The 19,597-nt window shown below is 44.0% G+C and overlaps 1 protein-coding gene across 4 annotated transcripts in view; it reads left to right on the top strand.

Moving 5' to 3' along the window:
- Positions 1-19,597, top strand: part of WDR72 (WD repeat domain 72) — a 451,594-nt gene that overhangs the window by 295,456 nt on the left and 136,541 nt on the right. For all 4 annotated transcript variants that reach the window (XM_077473505.1, XM_077473507.1, XM_077473506.1 and 1 more), the window contains exon 18: positions 293-473. In XM_077473505.1, coding sequence (XP_077329631.1) covers positions 293-473 — 181 coding nt within the window. The remainder of the gene's footprint in view (positions 1-292; positions 474-19,597) is intronic.

Below are 19,597 nucleotides of genomic sequence, written 5' to 3'. Positions count from 1 at the left end.
CATTTTGTGTTTTTTCTTTGACTGTTGCATCTCTTTCCATGCTGTGCTGGCTGCACTGGGTCCGATCCACTAATCTGATTACTCCTCATCAGAGTACTCTACTTGGCCCACTAGACTCTCAGCGCTCCAGGTGTTCTATATTTTTTTGTTGCATTTTGAACTATTTGGCAGCTTAAATTTATAGTAATGTACATGTGAGACAGATGACAGCAAAGTACCCCTGTCCTATTTGGACAACATGTTTTTTTTAAAGTAGTGCAGACAGTAACTTGTTATTATTTTTGCATTCTAGGTAACAGAAGCAATGCAAGCAGTTTTACTGGCCGAAATCAAAAGATGGATGGAAGCATTGAGACAAACAGCGATAACATCTCAACCAGTCTGTACAGTCGATTATGGACAGTTACAACTACCTTTACAATGTGAGCCCTATGAGCAATCAGCGCAAGTGTTTAACAATTCTCCTACGATAAGTAAGTTGAATTTATGGAATTCTATAAAAAATTGTATTGGTGTTTTATCATTAGAACATCAAGGTCAACATAACTATTTGTTTCACACTTTAAGATATTCAAAGAGGATCATCAATCTTTAAAAAAGTCAACAGCTACCAGCTGGGGATCCAGTGCTGTACTCACCCAGGCTGATTCTTCACCAATCTTCAGGTCTTTTAGCCATCTTGACTGTAGGAAGCTGGTTGTGTCTCACAGCTGGCTAACCATTGTGCATGTGCAAGATGCATTGTACTTTCTGAATGATCCCGCAATCTCCTAGGACATGTGATGTGTCCTAGGAGGTTGTGGACAGGGAAGGGGGAGTTAAACTTCTGCTCTTCTTGCTAAAGCAAGCAGAGCAGAAGTGGGAGCGGGTACCTGTTAGAAGTAGGTACCCGATCCCGGAAAAAAAAAAAGCAGGGAAGGAGGACGAGGAAAAGAGGAACATCCATTTTCAGTTGAACTTCCACTGTTTTTACACCCATGAGCTATGAAATCGAATGTGGTATCATAACTGACATGCTGAAATGCTGGCTTGTATATGGGATATTTAGTCCTTTAGCATATAGCCAGGTAAAGATTGTACAATGTGTACAGTGCATGCTTTTAAACTGGAAGTTTGGTGATACAGCTGGGAAAGAAAAATAATGGCAACTTTTAAAAACGTAAAAAAAAAAAATGTTTTGGAGCAAAATTACTATAAATTTGAAGAGTATGCCCAATAAAGTGGGACTAGAGGGAATTATGAATGAGCATTTAATACTAATTTAGCTAGTTAAAGAAAGCCACTAACCTTTTTTTTTCTGTTTTATTTTCTTGCCTTCTCTGACTAAGTCACTGATTTGTTGCTGTAGTGTTCTCCGATATTGCAGTTGAGCTTTATTCGAGTATAACATGGAGCAGATCAATGCTGGCAGCACAGCACCAAGCTCTCTTTGAAGTACTGTAGCTTCACATAGATAGATGATACCGAAAAAAACAAAAAAACAAACACTTACTGTTGCACTATTCTGTTACATTTTTAATAAAAAACCCTATTGAAACATCAGGAATCATTAAAATCACATGAATTAGTTCAATCTGATATAATCTTTTTTAGATGGATCCATTAAATCTAAACTGTTACTACTTCTTACATACCGTATACTGTAAGTGGAATATATACTTAGGAAAAAAAATTAGGACAAAACTTTGAATGATTAAAAAAATAAATCTTGTTTTTTAACTTGTGAGCCTGCAAGTACTCAAAAACTATTTAGACGTACAGTATTTCTACAACTACACACAGGAAGCCCACAGCAATCACCAAAACACAGCTGCAAATTGGTGCATTGGGAAATACAATATGTACCCTTAGCCAAGCACTGCATGGATGATTTTTAATCAAGACAATGGAAAAATCTCTCAGAGACAAAATCCTTCTTTTGTGTTACTGTAGGAGGTTTTTTAAACTGGTAAAGTGTGTTTATACTCAAAACTATTTTTTAAACTTTGAATACAATAGGGAAGGGTTAAAACTAGTGTCACATTATTTTGTTGTACTATGTATACCGTTAGGAAAACTTCCTGTCACTTCCTTTCACAGAGATGCAAAAGGACATTAGAAGAAATCTTCAAATGGTAGTGGGGTTCCTATTATTATAGACAGCTGCCCTCGAATAGGTGTCTAAAAGTAGTGGCAAGTCTTTCCACCAGTGACAGATACTTGACAGAAGATCCAGTCCTTTCCCACGCTATCCAAAACTATAAAAAAGTTTTACAGAGAGGTGCACTTTGAAGGATCACTGAACTCGAAGAACAACCATTTTAAAATGCAGCTTACCAGTAGAGTTGAGTGAACGATTCGGGCCAAGCAGAAGTTTGGCCTGAACATCGACTGTTCGCCTATTCGAATTTGCAGGCGTTCGGCATGTGTTTGCCCTGGCAGACACCCTACAATGCACTATGCACTGCGCAGTGCATTCTAAGCTCAGCGTAGTGAATAGCTGGTTGTTAAGGAGCAGGCCAGGAAGCCGGCCACGGCGTCCCTAAAAATCGATGAGTCATCAGCTGTCAATGAGCTTCCACATTAGCAGCTGTCAATGGGCTTGCCACCAGGCAATGTCACCTGGTGGTACCATCCCCTTGTGACTTCACTGACCAGGGTATGCTGGGACGGTGACATCACAAGGGGGTGGTGGTGCGACCAGGTGATATCGCCAGGTGGCCCCAACCTTACCTATATAAGAACTGTCAAACAGCAAGCCAGGCATTATCCTTAGTTGACTGTAGAGCTATTTTTTTCATTTTCGGGTCTGGCGGTGCGACGTGCCTCGTGATTGAAGATGAATCGGAGATACTGTTTTTTTATTTTTTAATAAACTTATTTTCAAAAACGTTCTCTGTGTTTTTATTACTTTTTGATACATTTTTTGGTGAATGGGTAGGGATACTATGTGGGGCTGAGATCTGGGGGCACCCTTGTTAATGGGGGCTTCCAGATTCCAATAAGCCCCCTGTCCACAGACCCCCACAACCACAGCTCAGGGTTGTGGGGATGAGGCCCTTGTGCCCATCAACAGGGGGAAAAAGTGCTTTGGGGTGGGCAAAGCCTTCCTGCCCCAAAGCACCCGCTCCCCTATGTTGAGGGCATGTGGCCTCGTATGGTTCAGAAGGGGGGGTGCTCCCTCACCCCCCTTTCCTGGCCTGCGTATGGACTGGGAGGTCCCATATCTTTTTATTTTTACCATTTTTTTCAATACAATACCATTGCTGGCAATTTAAATGTCAATTTATAATTTTTTTCTTTTATTTAGAAATGTCATTTTTGCTGCAGCATGTTCTATATATGCTATAGATCAGAGATATGCAATTAGCGGACATCCAGCTGTTGCAGAACTACAAGTCCCAGGAGGCATAGCAAGACTCTGACAGCCACAAGCATGACACCCAGGGGCAGAGGCATGATGGGACTTGTAGTTTTGCAACAGCTGGAGGTCCGCTAATTGCATATCCCTGCTATAGATGCACAACTTTACAGGCAGACCAAGGGGACCCCCCGCCCCCCAGACACTATATTAAAATAATTTTTTCATTTTTATTGTTGCACTTTAAGCAGCATTAAAATCACTGCTCCTGTAAAAACAATTTTTTATTATTGCATTAATACATATCCCCCAAGGCAGTCACCGGACCCCTATACCCTTTTTATGGCCAATTACTTGCATATAAGCCTTCAAAATGGGGACTTTTGATTTTTCAAGTTTGCGTCCCTAGACTTTAATAGGGTTTACCATTTGGGTCAGAACGTTTTCTCTGTTTGGGAGTTCTGGTGCAATCCGAACAGGGGGGGGTGGGGGGGGTGTTTGGCCCATCTTTGCTTACCAGTCGATAGATGTGTTAAACATATTTGTTTTAAGAAAGCTTTCATAAAGTACATAAAATACCTGTTGATCTTGTCAGAAATTAAATGTACTTGTCACTTCCTATAAGCTGACTTAAAAACTTAAAACACAAATATTTGATCTTTTTATCAAACTTTTCTTGTCTTCTGTAAACTATAAACTTCCCTCATATAATAGAGGAAGACCTATTTGTATTCTAAATCAGGAGAGCAGCCTGGGTGACAACGGCATCTCCCTCTATTTATACAGTGTAGGAGTAAGTGCAGCCAGTCTAGAACAGAAACTGTGTTATTCCAGGGGTTACCATTTTATTTCAGGTACTTACAGTAGGTGCAGCCAATATTGTGTTTCCAGCAAGATGGGATTGGGCTGGAAATCACCACTGCAAGCTGTGCTTCTCGCGCTCGCAGTTGGAGCGGCATAGCTCGACGCTTGTTCCCACGACGGGGCTCGCCGCGGGTGTCAATGTATTGGGGGGTGGCGAGATTGACAAAATAATCTGTGGCACCCACTGTATATAGGGCTGTCAATTTTTGCAGCACACACACACACACACACACACACACACACACACACATATATATATATATATATATATATATATATATATATATATATATATATTACATTCACGGTGACTGCTCTCAAGGAGATTACAATCTAAGGTCCCTGACTCACATTCATACTTACCAGGACCAATTAACCTACCAGCATCTTTGGATGATTTCCACTCACAAAAGTGAGTATGCCCCTCATATTTTTGTAAATATTTTATTATATGTTTTCATGTGACAACACTGAAGAAATTGCACTTTGTTACAATGTAAAGTAGTGAGTGTACAGCTTGTAAAGCAATGCAAATTTGCTGTCCCCTCCAAATAAGTCAACACACAGCCATTAATGTATAAACTGCTGGCACAAGGAGCAGGTATGTTAAATTTGGTGTTATCGCTCTAACTCACATACTGGTCACTGGAAGTTCAACATGGCACCTCATGGCAAAGAACTCTCTGAGGATCTGAAAAAAAGAATTGTTGCTCTACATAAAGATGGCCTTAGCCAGTGATGGTGATTGTTTTTGGAACTACATTTCCCATGATGCTCAACTACACTACAGAGTGCATGAGCATCATGGGAAATGTAGTTCTTAAACATATAGGATGTCAAGGTGCGCCATCACTGATCTAGGCTATAAGAAGATTGCCAAGACCCTGCAACTGAGCTGCAGCATGGTGGCCAAGACCATACAGCGGTTTAACAGCACATGTTCCACTCAGAACAGGCCTCGCCATGGTCAACCAAAGAAGTTGAGTGCATGTGCTCAGCGTCATGTACAGAGATTGTCTTTGGGAAATAGATGTATGAGTGCTGCCAGCATTGCTGCAGAGGTTGAAGGGGTGGGGGGACAGACTGTCAGTGCCCAGACCATACACTGCACACTGCATCAACATGGTTTGCATGGCTGTCGTCCCAGAAGATGATGGACAAGAAAACCCGCAAAGAGTTTGCTGAAGACAAGCAGACTAAGGACATGGATTACTGGAACCATGTCCTAAATTTACATATATATATATATATATATATATATATATACCCTTTTCCCCATTGTTATAAGTGATCACATAACCTCTGTTTTCAGCTGTTTTCTTTTACGTCTCTCCTCTTAGTCTGAACACATGAAGAGAGACGTAAAAGGAAAATAAGGACCCATTGGGATAACTATCTAGGGATATGGGGAGAAGAACCTAATACATCCAGTGTTTGTGTACATGAGGTTACCTCTTTACCGCAAGGTAAGGGGCCACTACCTATTAGTGTGTGTTTGCACGAAGTGGATGTTTTTACCTTTTTGGAATTGTTGCACATCTAAAATACTTGCACAGTGAAGCACCTGCACTTTGGAAGATCTGCACTATATGCATGGCCGAACGTTAATATATTTATATGCCGATTTATATATAGAAGATTTTTTTGGATAAATAGACTATCACTTATTTTTATTTTTTGTTGGATTTTCACAAATTTAATCTATTATTTGTGTGATAGAAATTCATATATCAGCTGTTACACTGTTGTTTGCATTACTTTGCACAGGTTAGGTTCACAGAACATATGAATATTGTTCTTTCTTGCATGGTGTCACTACCTTTACACCTCCGTAGTGTACTGTATATATATTTATATCATTTATTTTTTTTGATATCATTCACTTTGCACTTTATTACAGATTTTTTGCACAGATTTTTATATATTATTGTTTAAATTTGCATTATTTGCACAGATGAGATTTTGCATTTTTTGTACTAAGTGATATGTTTTTCTGATGTTATGTAGCACTTTAATTGAATGGTGTAGATACTGATACATCTTTGTGCACAGGATCGTATTATATGAACTTTTACTACACTTTAATCTATACTCTAATTTTACTTTATTCTAGTATTATTAAAATACATTCCTTGTTTCCCTATACTGAAGAACTATATCTGTTGCACTCTACACTTACTGGCTCTCTACCAGTACTGCGGATTATAGTAACGCATCTCCCTAATTTTTATCACTATTTTTCCTATCTTACTACTCTGTAGAACAGCGCAACACCACCCGCTTAATCTAATTACTAACAGTTGCTTTACTTGCACATTGTGTTCATTGTTTGCATGGTCTTAATGAGTAAGAACCATGGTCATCAAGAGAAAAGACCAAAAATTGAGTTTCCAAAATCTGCTTTCTGGGGGCCTTAATTTAAAAAAAAAAATTTACATGGCATTGTTTATTTGGTACATTGGGAATCATGACTGATAATGCATGAAATAATAGTTGTCGATGTTGTCTAGCAACCGATAAGTTTCTGTATATGGTGGACTATTTCCATATTTTCTCTCTCTACATCAATAATACCTGCAGCATAGTCACACCAGGAACACTGATTGTAAACAGAGATGTTATTGTACAGTAAATGACCACCAGTAAGTCTCTTTCTGCCATCATTACTAGGAACCCAGGAAACTCTATTAGGTTAGTATTTATTTACATAAACCATGTGTTATAAACTGGTAAATGGCTGAAAGTGAGTTTCCTGATTTAATATTCCCCAGACTATATTCTGTTTATTTTAATTCTATTTTCCCCTTTAAAATTGCTAGCATAATATTTTGAGTTTCAAATGGCACTTATTTCTCGTAAGCGAAAGCATATCCATTTATATTTTACCTTCCAGCTTTCCACTTCAGCTTAATATTAAATCATCTTTATCTTATTCAATTGCATTTTTTTTCTTTCCTTCCCATGGCTTATCCATAAATGTTCTGTATGGAGAATGGCAAGCATGCTGAGTCTTCTAAACTTAAAGCTTATTTGCTCTTTCCTTTTTTGCTTTTTACTGGAGAACTCCTTAATGTAGTAGAAATCAGATTTGGTGTGTATTTTTACACAAAATCAAATTGCACAGGCGCCACAACGGCACTTCCATTTCTTTCCAAACACTAAGGAGGATAAGGTTCCACCACCAGTTCCCACCGCAGGGAAGCTACCTTACAGGAAAGGCCTTGCTATACAACGGACCTGGCTTATTTCTTAGAAATCACCTTCTTTATTTTCATGTCAGCTTACTGTACTGGACATGGAAGTGAAATATTTTCTGGTGCAAATGATATAGCAATGATTGTTTAAATACAGATGTTAATATAACCCTGTAGAATTATCATACACATGGTGCTACCATGTCCTCCTTTCATTTTTAATCTTTAACATAACATAACATTAAAGTGTTTTGGAAAACATGAGCAAGTTAGGGATCACAAATTGCATCATTAGCTTTGAAGTATTGTAAGAACTCACTTCAAGTGATAATAAATTTTAAGGGCTCAGTCACTCGCTTTCTTCTTTTTGAGAGCTTTTCTTGCCCAAATTTATTAGAAAGAAAGCTCAGAAAACACAAAACATGAGATTCCCTTGCAGGGGTATTCAGCATTACTCTTCTATCAAACAAAACAGATGATATTCAGCCTCCTAGCTTACACCTTTAGCATTGCTGCTCTGGCATTACAATTGAAGCACTTTGTCTCCTATTATTATTATTATTATATTTTTATTATTATACAGAATTTTTATAGTGCACATTACAATATAAAAGGGAGATGATACAGTTACAATACAAGAGGATTAAGAGGGCCCTGTTTAGAGGATCTTACAATCTAATAGGGTGGGGAAGGTGGTAAAAAAGTTTGTAATTGTGGGGAATAAGCTGATGGAAGTGGTAAACGATTAGGTGGAGGTGTGATAGGCTTCCCTGAAGAGATGAGTTTTCACGGATTGCCTGAAGGCAGCTAGAGTAGGAGATAGCTGGTTGAGGTAGAGAGTTCCAGAAGATGGGAGAGGCTCTGGAGAAATCCTGGAGATGAGCATGAGAGGAGGAGACAAGGGAGCTTGAGAGTGGGAGCGTAGAGGGCGGTTTGAGTTATATTTTGGAGACAAGGTTGGTGATGTAGGGCAGAGTTGTGAATGGCTTTGTATGTTGTGATTAGTATTTTGAATTTAATTTGCTGGGTGATCGAGAGCCAGTGTAGGGATTGGCGGAGAGGGGTAGCAGACACTGAGCGGTTGGTAAGGTGGATAAGTCTGGTAGCAGCATTCATGATAGACTGAAAAGGCGATAGACTATGGAGAGGTAGGCCAATGAAAAGGGAGATGCAATAGTCAAGGTGAGAGATGACAAGGGAGTAAATGAGGTGCTTGGTGGTTTCATTTGTTAAAAAGGGGCATATTTTAGAGATGTTACAGAGCTACAGAAGTCTACAAGCTTTTGACAACAATTGAATTTGGGGCTGAAAGGACAGGTCAGAGTCTAGGATTACACCTAGTACCCTGGCATGAGGGGAGAGATTGATGATTGCATTATTGATTTTGATAGAAAAGTCATGGAGGGGAGCACGGGCACAGGAGAATATTACCAGCTCGGTTTTAGAGAGATTTAGTTTAAGGAAGTGGTGTGACATCCATGCTGATATGTCAGTTAGTAAGTTAGTAATGCAAGAGGAGGCTGAAGGAGTGAGGTGAGGAGTAGACAGATAGATTTGGGTGTCATCGTTGTAAAGATGGTATTGGAAGCCATGGGTGGCAGGGATGAGCCGAACACCCCCCCCCCCCCTCGTTTGGTTTGCACCAGAACATGCGAACAGGCAAAAAATTAGTTTGAACGCGCGAACACCGTTAAAGTCTATGGGACACGAACATGAATAAGCAAAAGTGCTAAATTTAAAGGCTTATATGCATGGTATTGTCATAAAAAGTGTTTGGGTGACCCGCCCCTCTCTGACATCATAAGGAAAGCCATAGGGAAGCCCCCTTGCATCAGAGGAGGGCCCCAGGTGGCCCCACCCTCCATTATTTAAGAAGTGTCAGAAGAAGTGAAGCATCACACTGCTGAAGACTCCTACAGAGGCGGAACGTGCGGACGTCGCGGAGAAGAAGCCGGAGCAAGATGCGGGATGAGAAGAGCAGAGGAAGAAGAAGAAGAAGAAGATTAAGAAGAAGATGGAGAAGAAGAAGATGGAGATGAAGAACAACACCAAAGGAAGACCAGATGAAAGAAGATGAGAGAAGAAAGGCAAAGAAGAAGAATTTAATAAAAAATTGTCTCTTTTCTTTTTTTTAACCTTTTTGTCACTTTTTTTGTGAAATGGTAGGGGTACATTTGTACCCCATTACCAATTCACACAGAGGGTTGGGATCTGGGGGTCCCCTTGTTAAAGGGGGCTTCCGGATTCCGATAAGCCCCCTGCCCGCAGATCCCCACAACCATCGTGCAAGGGTTGTGGGGGTGAGGCCCTTCTCCCCATCAACATGGGCACAAGGTGCTTTGAGGGACTAGCTCAAAGCACCCTCCCAATGTTGAGGGCATGTGGCCTGGTACGGTTCAGGAGGGGGGGCGCTCTCTCATCTCCCCCCTCTTTTCCTGCAGCCTTCCAGGTTGCGTGCTCGGATAAGGGTCTGGTATGGATTTTTTGTGGAACCCCACGCCATTTAAAAAAAAGGTTCCCCTTAAAATCCATACCAGACCTGAAGGGTCTGGTGTGGATTTTGAGGGGGACCCCCACACCATTTTTGTTTTAATTTTGGCACGTGGTTCCTCTTAATACCCATACCAGACCTGAAGGGCTTGGTATGGAATTTAGGGGGACTCCCACGCTTTTTTTTTTTTTAATTTTGGTTCAGGGTTCCCCTGAACTTTTATGTGTATTGCGGACTGACAATTCATTGTAGCCGCGAGAAGTTTTAAATTAGTTTTTTTCCTTTAAAAATTTAATTTTGCTGTCAGACTGTTCTAAACACGGGAAACATGCGCCCCTTTACAGGCATACTATAGACACCCCCCCAAGTATGAAATTTAAAGGAATATTACACTTTTATTGTTTCACTTTAGGCATTATTAAAATCACTGCTCCCGAAAAAACTGCCCTTTTTAAAACTTTTTTTGCATTGATACATGTCCCCTGGAGCAGGACCGAGGTCCCCAAACACTTTTGATAATAATACCATGCATATAAGCCTTTAAAATGAGCACTTTTGATTTCTCCTATAGACTTTTAAAGGGTGTTCTGTGGCTTTCGAATTTGCCATGAACACCCAAAATTGTTCGCTGTTCGGCGAACTGGCGAACAGCCAATGTTCGAGTTGAACATGAGTTTGACTTGAACATAAAGCTCATCCCTGATGGGCGGTTATCAAGTGACCAAGGGAGGAGATTTAGATAGAGCAGGGGTCCAAGAACAGAGCCTTGGGGGATCCCCACAGAAAGGGTCAATGGAGAGGAGGAGACAGAGTTGTGAATAACAATGAAAGAGCGCTGTGATAGGTAGGAGGAGAACCAGGATAGAGCAGATTCTTGGAGGCCATGGGAACGGAGTTTATTGAGAAGGAGCGAGTGGTCAACAATCTCCTACAGACCGTCTTCATACACCATTCTGTGCACATATCTAGCAGCCCCTTGCTTCTGTCTCAGATAGGATGAGCCCTCCTGATTTCGGAGCAGGAATGTCCTCTGTCTGCCAGGGTGGAGCCCAGAACCTTAATCGGGATTCTTCTGAAAGCCCAGCACACACCTGCCCAAATAGTGAGCTGGTGGTTCTCAAAACTTGGACCCAGAATCTGAGATTTCATCCCTCCCAGATCTCTATAAAATCTCCAGGCTCCAGATCCCAAATCCACTTTTAACCAACTGATGAGGAAACTGGCAAAGTCATTTTCCTCTGAATGATACAAATTCGCTGGATGCCTTCAACCTACCTGGATGAGAATCCTGGGTCATTAACTCCTTTCACACCGTGGCAGGGCACAGAACTGCCACAGTATTTAACAATCATGTCATGAGTTTTACATAAATATGATAAACTTGACACTTATATAACTACTGAAATCATATCAGTCCATATAAACACAGAGCCTAGGAGGAAAGATATGGAACAAGCAAGTGTGTCCAACCTTTTGAACTTCCTGTACCACATTGGAAGAAGAGAAATTGCCTTGGGCCACACATGAAATACAATAACTATAAGGATAGCTCATGAGCAGAAAAGGTCAGGCAGATCACAAGTTAATGATCACTGATATAGATAATGCATTTAGCTGAGTAATAAAATGTATTTTTTTTTAATATTTAGTATTATAAAAGTAAAAGAGGGCAACATAAAGCTAGCATGATATTTGACAATATTTGATGCAGTAGCAATTCTCAATGAATTCTCAAGGTGTTCATCAGATATTTTTGTTCTAATTTTGCCCTTCGTGTGCTTTATCCTTGAAAATAGTTGGTCACAAATTTAAGTTCTGCCGAAAACTGGTGATGACATGAATAAGGCATGGTTGTGAAGAGTTGGATATGTTTCTTTGAGAAGATAAAACTCCAGTAAAGTCCAATAAAGAGACCTGTAAAATTTTTCTTTTGCCGAATGTGTTCACTAAGTGTAAACAAATTTTTACAAAAAAATCAACATTTTTAAGTAGGATTACAATTTTGTGTTGGGCCGCATTCCTAGAGGTCTTGGGCCACAGATTGGAAACCCCTGAAGTACAGTAAATGTCCAGGGTCTAGGGAATCTCCTTGATTTTTATAGAGGGTTTATTTTTGGAGACTTTGTAAAAAATCAAAGAACAAAGCAGTATTGATTAGCTACATAGTTACATAGTAGGTGAGGTCGAAAAAAGACACAAGTCCATCAAGTCCAACCTATGTGTGTGATTATGTGTCACTATTACATTGTATATCCCTGTATGTTGCGGTCGTTCAGGTGCTTATCGAAACTATCGATGCTCCCCCCGCTCAGACCAACGATTGTGGAAGGGAAATCCACATCCTTGCCGCTCTTACAGTAAAGAACCCTCTACGTAGTTTAAGCTTTAACCTTTTTTCTTCTAATTTTAATGAGTGGTCACAAGTCTTATTCAACTCCCTTCCACAAAAAAGTTGTGGGGTCACCAGTATGGTATTTGTATATTGAAATCATATCCCCTCTCAAGCGTCTCTTCTACATAGAGAATAAGTTCAGTGCTCGCAACCTTTCCTCATAACTAATATCCTCCAGACCCTTTATTAGCTTTGCTGCCCTTCTTTGTACTCCATTTCCAGTACATCGTTCCTGTGGACTGGTGCCCAGAACTGGACAGCATACTCAAGGTGCAGCCAGACCAGAGTCTTTTAGAGCAGGAGAATTATCGTTTTATCTCTGGAATTAATCCCCTTTTTAATGCATGCCAATATTCTGTTTGCTTTGTTAGCAGCAGCTTGGCATTGTATGCCATTGCTGAGCCTATCATCTACAAGGAACCCCAGGTCCTTTTCCATCCTAGATTCGTATAAATTGCATTCATATTTTTGCCACCTGCTAGTAGTGAAATTATAACAGAAGAATAAAAGTGGAGGAAAACATTGGGATTGGAGAAAAAAGAAAGTGGCCCAGGTGGGAAAGTTTAAACTGTCAAGAGGGTGTTTGCTGCGTGTTTTAATTTTGTCTTTCTTTGTCTCCTGCCTGCCCTCCTTTTTTTATAAAGTTTTCAAATTTCTGTCAACATTAGTCCTCAATTTAAAGTGCATCAAAAACTACTTTTCATTCAACATAGTGCATACAATCACACATTTCCCAGTTTCTAATTAATTAGGATAATAAGCCCCCCCCCCCCCCCTACATAATTTCTGTGAGGCCAACAAGGAGAGGCAGATGTTTCCATGCCACCATGAGGGTGCCAGCAGTGTCTGTGTCCACAAAGGTAAACATGATCCATCCTCAGGCAGGGTACATTGTTCTCTGTTTAGTGATTTTGCCTGTGCTATCCAGCCACAGCATTCAGAGGTAGTGGTGGACTGGCTTACTAAACCATTCTCATCCTCCTCATTAGGGATGAGCTTGGTGTTCGAGTTGAATGCATGTTCGACTCGAACAACGGCTGTTCGCCCATTGGGTGAAGCAAGAACTCTGTGGGTCGTTCGCGCCAAATTCGCATGGCGCTCGCGGCCCACAATGCACTGCGCCATCGCAGTGTTTTGCTGGCTCATGATTGGCCAAGCATCCACTGTGACCCCCCATTCTTGGCCAATCACAGCGCCGGCAACGCGGCGGCCTTGTGTAGTGTTCCGGCGTCTGCAGGAGTAAGTGGGTGTTGTGTGCCTTCAGCGCAGTATACACCTGTATCTACCCTTTATTGCTGTTCTCTAATTGAGCCATCTGCAGGAGTTAGTGGGTGTTGTGTGCCTCCAGTGCAGTATACACCTGTATCTACGTTTATTGCTGATGTTCTCTAATGCAGCCATCTGCAGGAATTAGTGGGTGTTGTGTGCTTCCAGTGCAGTATAAACCTGTATGTACGTTTATTGCTGTTTTCTAATTGAGCCATCTGCAGGAGTTAGTGGGTGTTGTGTGCCTCCAGTGCAGTATACACCTGTATCTACGTTTATTGCTGGTGTTCTCTAATACAGCCATCTGCAGGAATTAGTGGGTGTTGTGTGCTTCCAGCACAGTATACACCTGTATCTATGTTTATTGCTGTTCTCTAATAGAGCCATCTGCAGGAGTTAGTGGGTGTTGTGTGCTTCCAGCGCAGTATACACCTGTATCTACGTTTATTGCTGGTGTTCTCTAATACAGCCACCTGCAGGAATTAGTGGGTTTTGTGTGCTTTCAGCGCAGTATACACCTGTATCTATGTTTATTGCTGTACTCTAATAGAGCCATCTGCAGGAATTAGCGGGTGTTGTGTGCCTCCAGCACAGCACACACCTGTATCTACCCTCTATTACTGGTGTTCTATAATAAAGGAATCTGCAGTAGTTAGTGGGTGTTGTGTGCCTCCAGCACAGCACAATATACATCTGTATCTACCCTCTATTGCTGGTGTTCTCTAATGCAGCCATCTGAAGGAGTTAGTGGGTGTTATGTGCCTCCAGAGCAGTATACACCTGTATCTACCCTTTAATTGCTGGTGTTCTATAATAAAGGCATCTGCAGGAGTTAGTGGGTGTTGTGTGCCTCCAGCACAGCACAATATACATCTGTATCTACCCTTTATTGCTGGTGTTCTCTAATGCAGCCATCTGCAGGAATTAGTGGGTGGTGTGTGCCTCCAGCACAGCACAATATACACCTGTATCTACCCTTGATTGCTGGTGTTCTCTAATACAGCCATCTGCAGGAGTTAGTGGGTGTTGTGTGCCTCCAGCGCAGTATACACCTGTATCTACCTTTATTGCTGTTCTCTGATAGAGACATCTGCAGGAATTAGTGGGTGTTGTGTGCCTCCAGCACAGCACAAAATACACCTGTATCTACCCTTTATTGCTGGTGTTCTCTAATACAGCCATCTGCAGGAGTTAGTTGGTGTTGTGTGCCTCCAGCGCAGTTTACACCTGTATCTACCCTTTATTGCTTTTCTCAAATAAAGCCATCTGCAGGAGTTAGTGGGTGTTGTGTGCCTCCAGCACAGCACAGTATACACCTGTATCTGCCCTTTATTTCTGGTGTTCTATCATACAGGCATCTGCAGGAGTTAGTGGGTGTTGTGTGCCTCCAGCACAAATTACACTACCCAATTGCTGCTTTTCCCATCTTCCTGCAGGCCATTACCATGTCTGGAAGACCAGCAAGGAGAGACAGACAGGCACGAGCCAATAAAAGAGGGCAAACAGGCTCTGTGTCTAGAGACAACAGTGCTGGTCGTGGATGCGGTGCATTGTCATCAGCACGTGGCCAAGGTGACACGCTTGTCCTTATTTTCGACAGCTGGACGTGTTGAGCCGCATCATGCCAAAGACTTGGTAGAGTGGATGACCAAGCCCTCTTCATCCTCCTCATGCTCTGTCACCCAGGCTCAGAGTACTAGCAAAGCAGCTGCCAACGCATCCTCTTCCCTCGTCTCAATGCCATCATCAGTCTCTCCTTCCTTAGACCCACCATGTCCTCCTGAGGAGTCCCCCGAACTGTTTGAGCACAGTGTTGGGTACATGCTCCAGGAGGATGCCCGGTGTTTTGTAGGCTCTGATGATGATACTCAGCTTAGAAGAAGGCAGTAGCGTGAGTGCAGAGAGAGGGGATGCTCAAGAAGGACAGCAATCTGGCAGTCATGTTCCACAAGCTGAAGCATACTGCCAGATTTGCTCCAGTGATGAAGAGGGAGGGGATGATGAGGTCACTGACTCCATGTGGGTGCCTGGTAGGAGAGAGGAGGAGGCAAATCTCCAATGAGACAGGATGCCCTCCGGGGGCCAGCTTAGGGGCAGCATACTGACTGAATCACACCGCAGAGCTCCGACTGTGCAGGGCGCTGCCTCTGCGCGTTATTCTAAAAGTTCTTTGGTGTGGGCCTTTTTTGAGACGAGTGCATCAGATTGCACCGCTGCTATTTGCAACATATGTCTCAAGTGTATCTCGCGTGGCCCAAACATCAGCCGCTTGGGCACCACATGCTTGGCCAGACATATGTTGACTTGCCATGCAGCTCGTTGGCAAGCGTACCTCAGAGACTGACACCAAAGAACAAAGTGGACCTCTCCTTGCTCCTCATCAGCTGTGATTTCCAACCCCACTAGACCTTTAGTCCTCTCTGAAACCTGCACTGAGAGGAATGAAGGTGCAGAATTAGTTGTGTCACAGCCAAGTGGTTGCGGACACTCTGCTAGCAGTACACCCACATCCAATTGTAGCAGGCAAATTTCCCTGCCCCAGCTGCTGGACCATAGAAAGAAGTTCACTCCCAGCCATCCACATGCCCAGCGGTTGAATGCTAGCTTGGCTAAATTGCTAGCACTTCAACTGCTGCCTTTTTAGTTGGTAGACTCGGCCCCTTCCGTGAGTTTGTGCAATGTGCGGTTCCTCAGTAGCAGGTCCCCAAACGCCACTTTTTCTCACGGAAGGCGATTCTGGGTCTCTACCGGCATGTGGAAGGCAATGTCCTTGCCTCGTTGGACAGGGCGGTCAGCGGTAAGGTGCATATTACCGCTGACTCATGGTCCAGCAGGCATGAACAGGGACTTTACCTGTCTTTCACGGCCCATTGGGTCACTCTTATGGCAGCTGGGAAGGATGCAGGACAAGGTGCAGTAGTGTTGGAGGTTGTTCCGCCACCACACCTCCAAAATGCTACTACTGGTTGTGACACACCTCTCTCCTCCACCCCCTCCTCCTCTTCTTCCTCCATGGCCTCTTCCAGTGCTCTGTCCTCGGAACCAGCGGTGCTCCGTAGGCGTTCAAGGGTCTATGCAAGTACGCAGGCAAAATGATGCCATACCGTGCTTGCGCTGGTTTGTTTGTTTGTTCGGGGAACAGGAGCCACACTGGGGCAGATATTTTGTCAGCTCTGCAGGGGCAGGCCGAGAGGTGGTTGACGCCACGCCAGCTTAAGCCAGGAATGGTGTTTTGCGACAATGGCACTAACCTCCTCTCCGCCCTCCGACAGGGACAACTGACCCATGTGCCCTGTATGGCTCACGTCCTTAACCTAGTGGTGCAGCGGTTCAGGTACCCGGCTTTAGTGATGGACGAACTTCCGACGGGACGTTTCGCGAACGCGAAATGCGAACGGACCCAAACGTTCGCGAAACCGACCGTTCGCCGCGGGCCCCATTGACTTCAATGGGAGGCGAACTTTGCAAACCTTCATGTCGAATTTGCGGCCACGTGGTAATTATTAGGGGGTAAAACGTAGTCCCACCATCTGGACAATGACATAATACATGTATGAGGTGAATTTGGGATCGATAACTACAAGCATTTTTATTTTATTTGGGAAATTGTTCTAACAATTCAGGACTATGGAGCTAATGAAGGCAATGGAGGAGAGGGAAGGTCAGGGACCAGGGTAGGCAAAGAAGAGGGTGCAGGAGATGATCACCAGCAGCGTGACATACCGGAATGACACATGCACCGTGATAGAGGCATCTGACAGCAGCACCGTAATACAGAGCACTGACAGCAGCACCGTGACATACAGCGCTGACAGCAGCACCGTGACATACAGCGCTGACAGCAGCACCGTGACATACAGCGCTGACAGCAGCACCGTGACATACAGCGCTGACAGCAGCACCGTGACATACAGCGCTGACAGCAGCACCGTGACATACAGCGCTGACAGCAGCACCGTGACATACAGCGCTGACAGCAGCACCGTGACATACAGCGCTGACAGCAGCACCGTGACATACAGCGCTGACAGCAGCACCGTGACATACAGCGCTGACAGCAGCACCGTGACATACAGCGCTGACAGCAGCACCGTGACATACAGCGCTGACAGCAGCACCGTGACATACAGCACTGACAGCAGCACCGTAAGCAGCCCCAGGAGGAAGTCAGCACAGCACAGGGATGGTGTGATCCCCTCATAATAAGAACCCCCAGGAGGAAGTCAGCACAGCACAGGGATAGTGTGATCCCTTCATAATAAGAACCCCCAGGAGGAAGTCAGCACAGCACAGGGATATCATAAGCAGCCCCAGTAGAAATATGACACCGCTCAACCTCTTCAAAGAGGAGGGTAGGGGCATATAGTACGGTGTGCTTTTTTGGGTCAAGGAAGTGAGCCAAATGAATTAAGAAGGTCTGTGTGCTTGATTAAAAAAATAGTTTATAGACATATACATGGTCTACTGGTCACATGTGTTGAATTCCTCCGAGATCCATGCCTCATTCATTTTTAGAAATGTGAGGTAGTTAACACTGTGGTGAGCTAGGCGAGTACGCTTATCGGTCACAATCCCCCCTGCTGCGCTGAACGTCCTTTCGGACAGGACACTGGATGAGGGGCAAGCCAACAGTTCGATTGCAAATTGGGCAAGCTCTGGCCAGAGGTCAAGCCTGCCCACCCAGTAGTCTAGGGGTTCATCACTCCTCAGAGCGTCCACATCGGCCGTTAACCCAATGTAGTCGGACACCTGACGGTCTAGGCGTTCCCTGATGCTGGATCCGGATGACACCTGTCGATGGGTCGGCTGAAAGAATGACCTCATATCCGAAGTCACCAACACATCTTCAAACCGGCCTCTTCTTGCAGGCGCTGTTGGATTGGTACCCGCAAATCCTTCTCTGGGAGTGGGAATTGCTCCTCTGCCAGCGCACGCAAAAGCAGAATGCAGCATTTCTCGAAGCAAGGCCTGGAAGTGCTGCATTCTGACAGCCCTCTGCGACGGCGGTAACATTTCCGCCATTTTGTGTTTGTACCGGGGGTCTAAGTACGTTGCCACCCAGTACTGGTCCTTGACCCTCATGCTTTTTATACGGGGGTCCCTATTAAAACACTGGAGCATGAAGGCCCCCATTTGCACTAAAGTGGAAGCGGTGTGGTGGCCTGGCTCCTGCTCATCATCCAGGATAATGTCGTCCTCTTCATTCTCCTCTCCCCATCCTCGCACAACAGGGATCCCAGAAAGGTTTAAAGCATGCTCTTCTTGCTCCTGCTCATCCGCCCCGGCACCATCCTCCTCTGACTCCTCATCAGACTCCTGTTGTTGACTTGTCTCAGATAGAGTAGCCCCCCCTGGGAATTCATCCAGCATTGCGACTTCCTCATCTTCCCGCTCCTGCTCCTCCACAGCCTGATCAATGACACGACGCAATGCACGCTCCAGAAAGAAGGCATAAGGTACCATGTCACTGATGGCGCCATGGCTGCGACTGACCAGTTTGGTGATCTCCTCAAATGGCCGCAGAAGTCTGCATGTGTCGCGCATGAGCAGCCACTGGCGCGGTGAAAAAAAACCCAGCTCCCCAGAACCGTTTCTTTCGCAGAGTTCATACAGGTAGACGTTAACTGCACGTTTCTGCTGGAGCAGCCTATCAAGCATATAGAAGGTTGAGTTCCATCGCGTCGGGCAATCGCAAATAAGACGTCTGACCGGCAGATGGTGTCGCCGCTGAATGTCAGCAAGGCGAGCCATGGCCGTGTAAGATCTTCTGAAATGGGCCGAGATTTTCCTTGCCTGCCGCAAGATGTCCTGGACCCCAGGGTATTTGACAAGGAATCGCTGCACGACCAAGTTTAAGACGTGTGCCATGCACGGCACGTGCGTGATTTTGCCCTGTTTCAATGCGCTAAGCAGATTGGCACCGTTGTCACACACCACTTTACCAACTGTCAAATTGAGCGGTGTTAGCCACTCATCTGCCTGTGAACGCAAAGCTGAAAGGAGTGCCGGGCCAGTGTGGCTCTTTGCTTCCAGGCACAACAGACGCAGCA

The sequence above is a fragment of the Lithobates pipiens genome, unplaced genomic scaffold, assembly GCF_037356315.1.
Source record: "Lithobates pipiens isolate NorthernLeopardFrog02 unplaced genomic scaffold, aLitPip1_a1.2 Scaffold_8, whole genome shotgun sequence".
NCBI lineage: Eukaryota > Metazoa > Chordata > Amphibia > Anura > Ranidae > Lithobates > Lithobates pipiens.
This window is presented reverse-complemented; position numbering and strand designations above follow the sequence as displayed.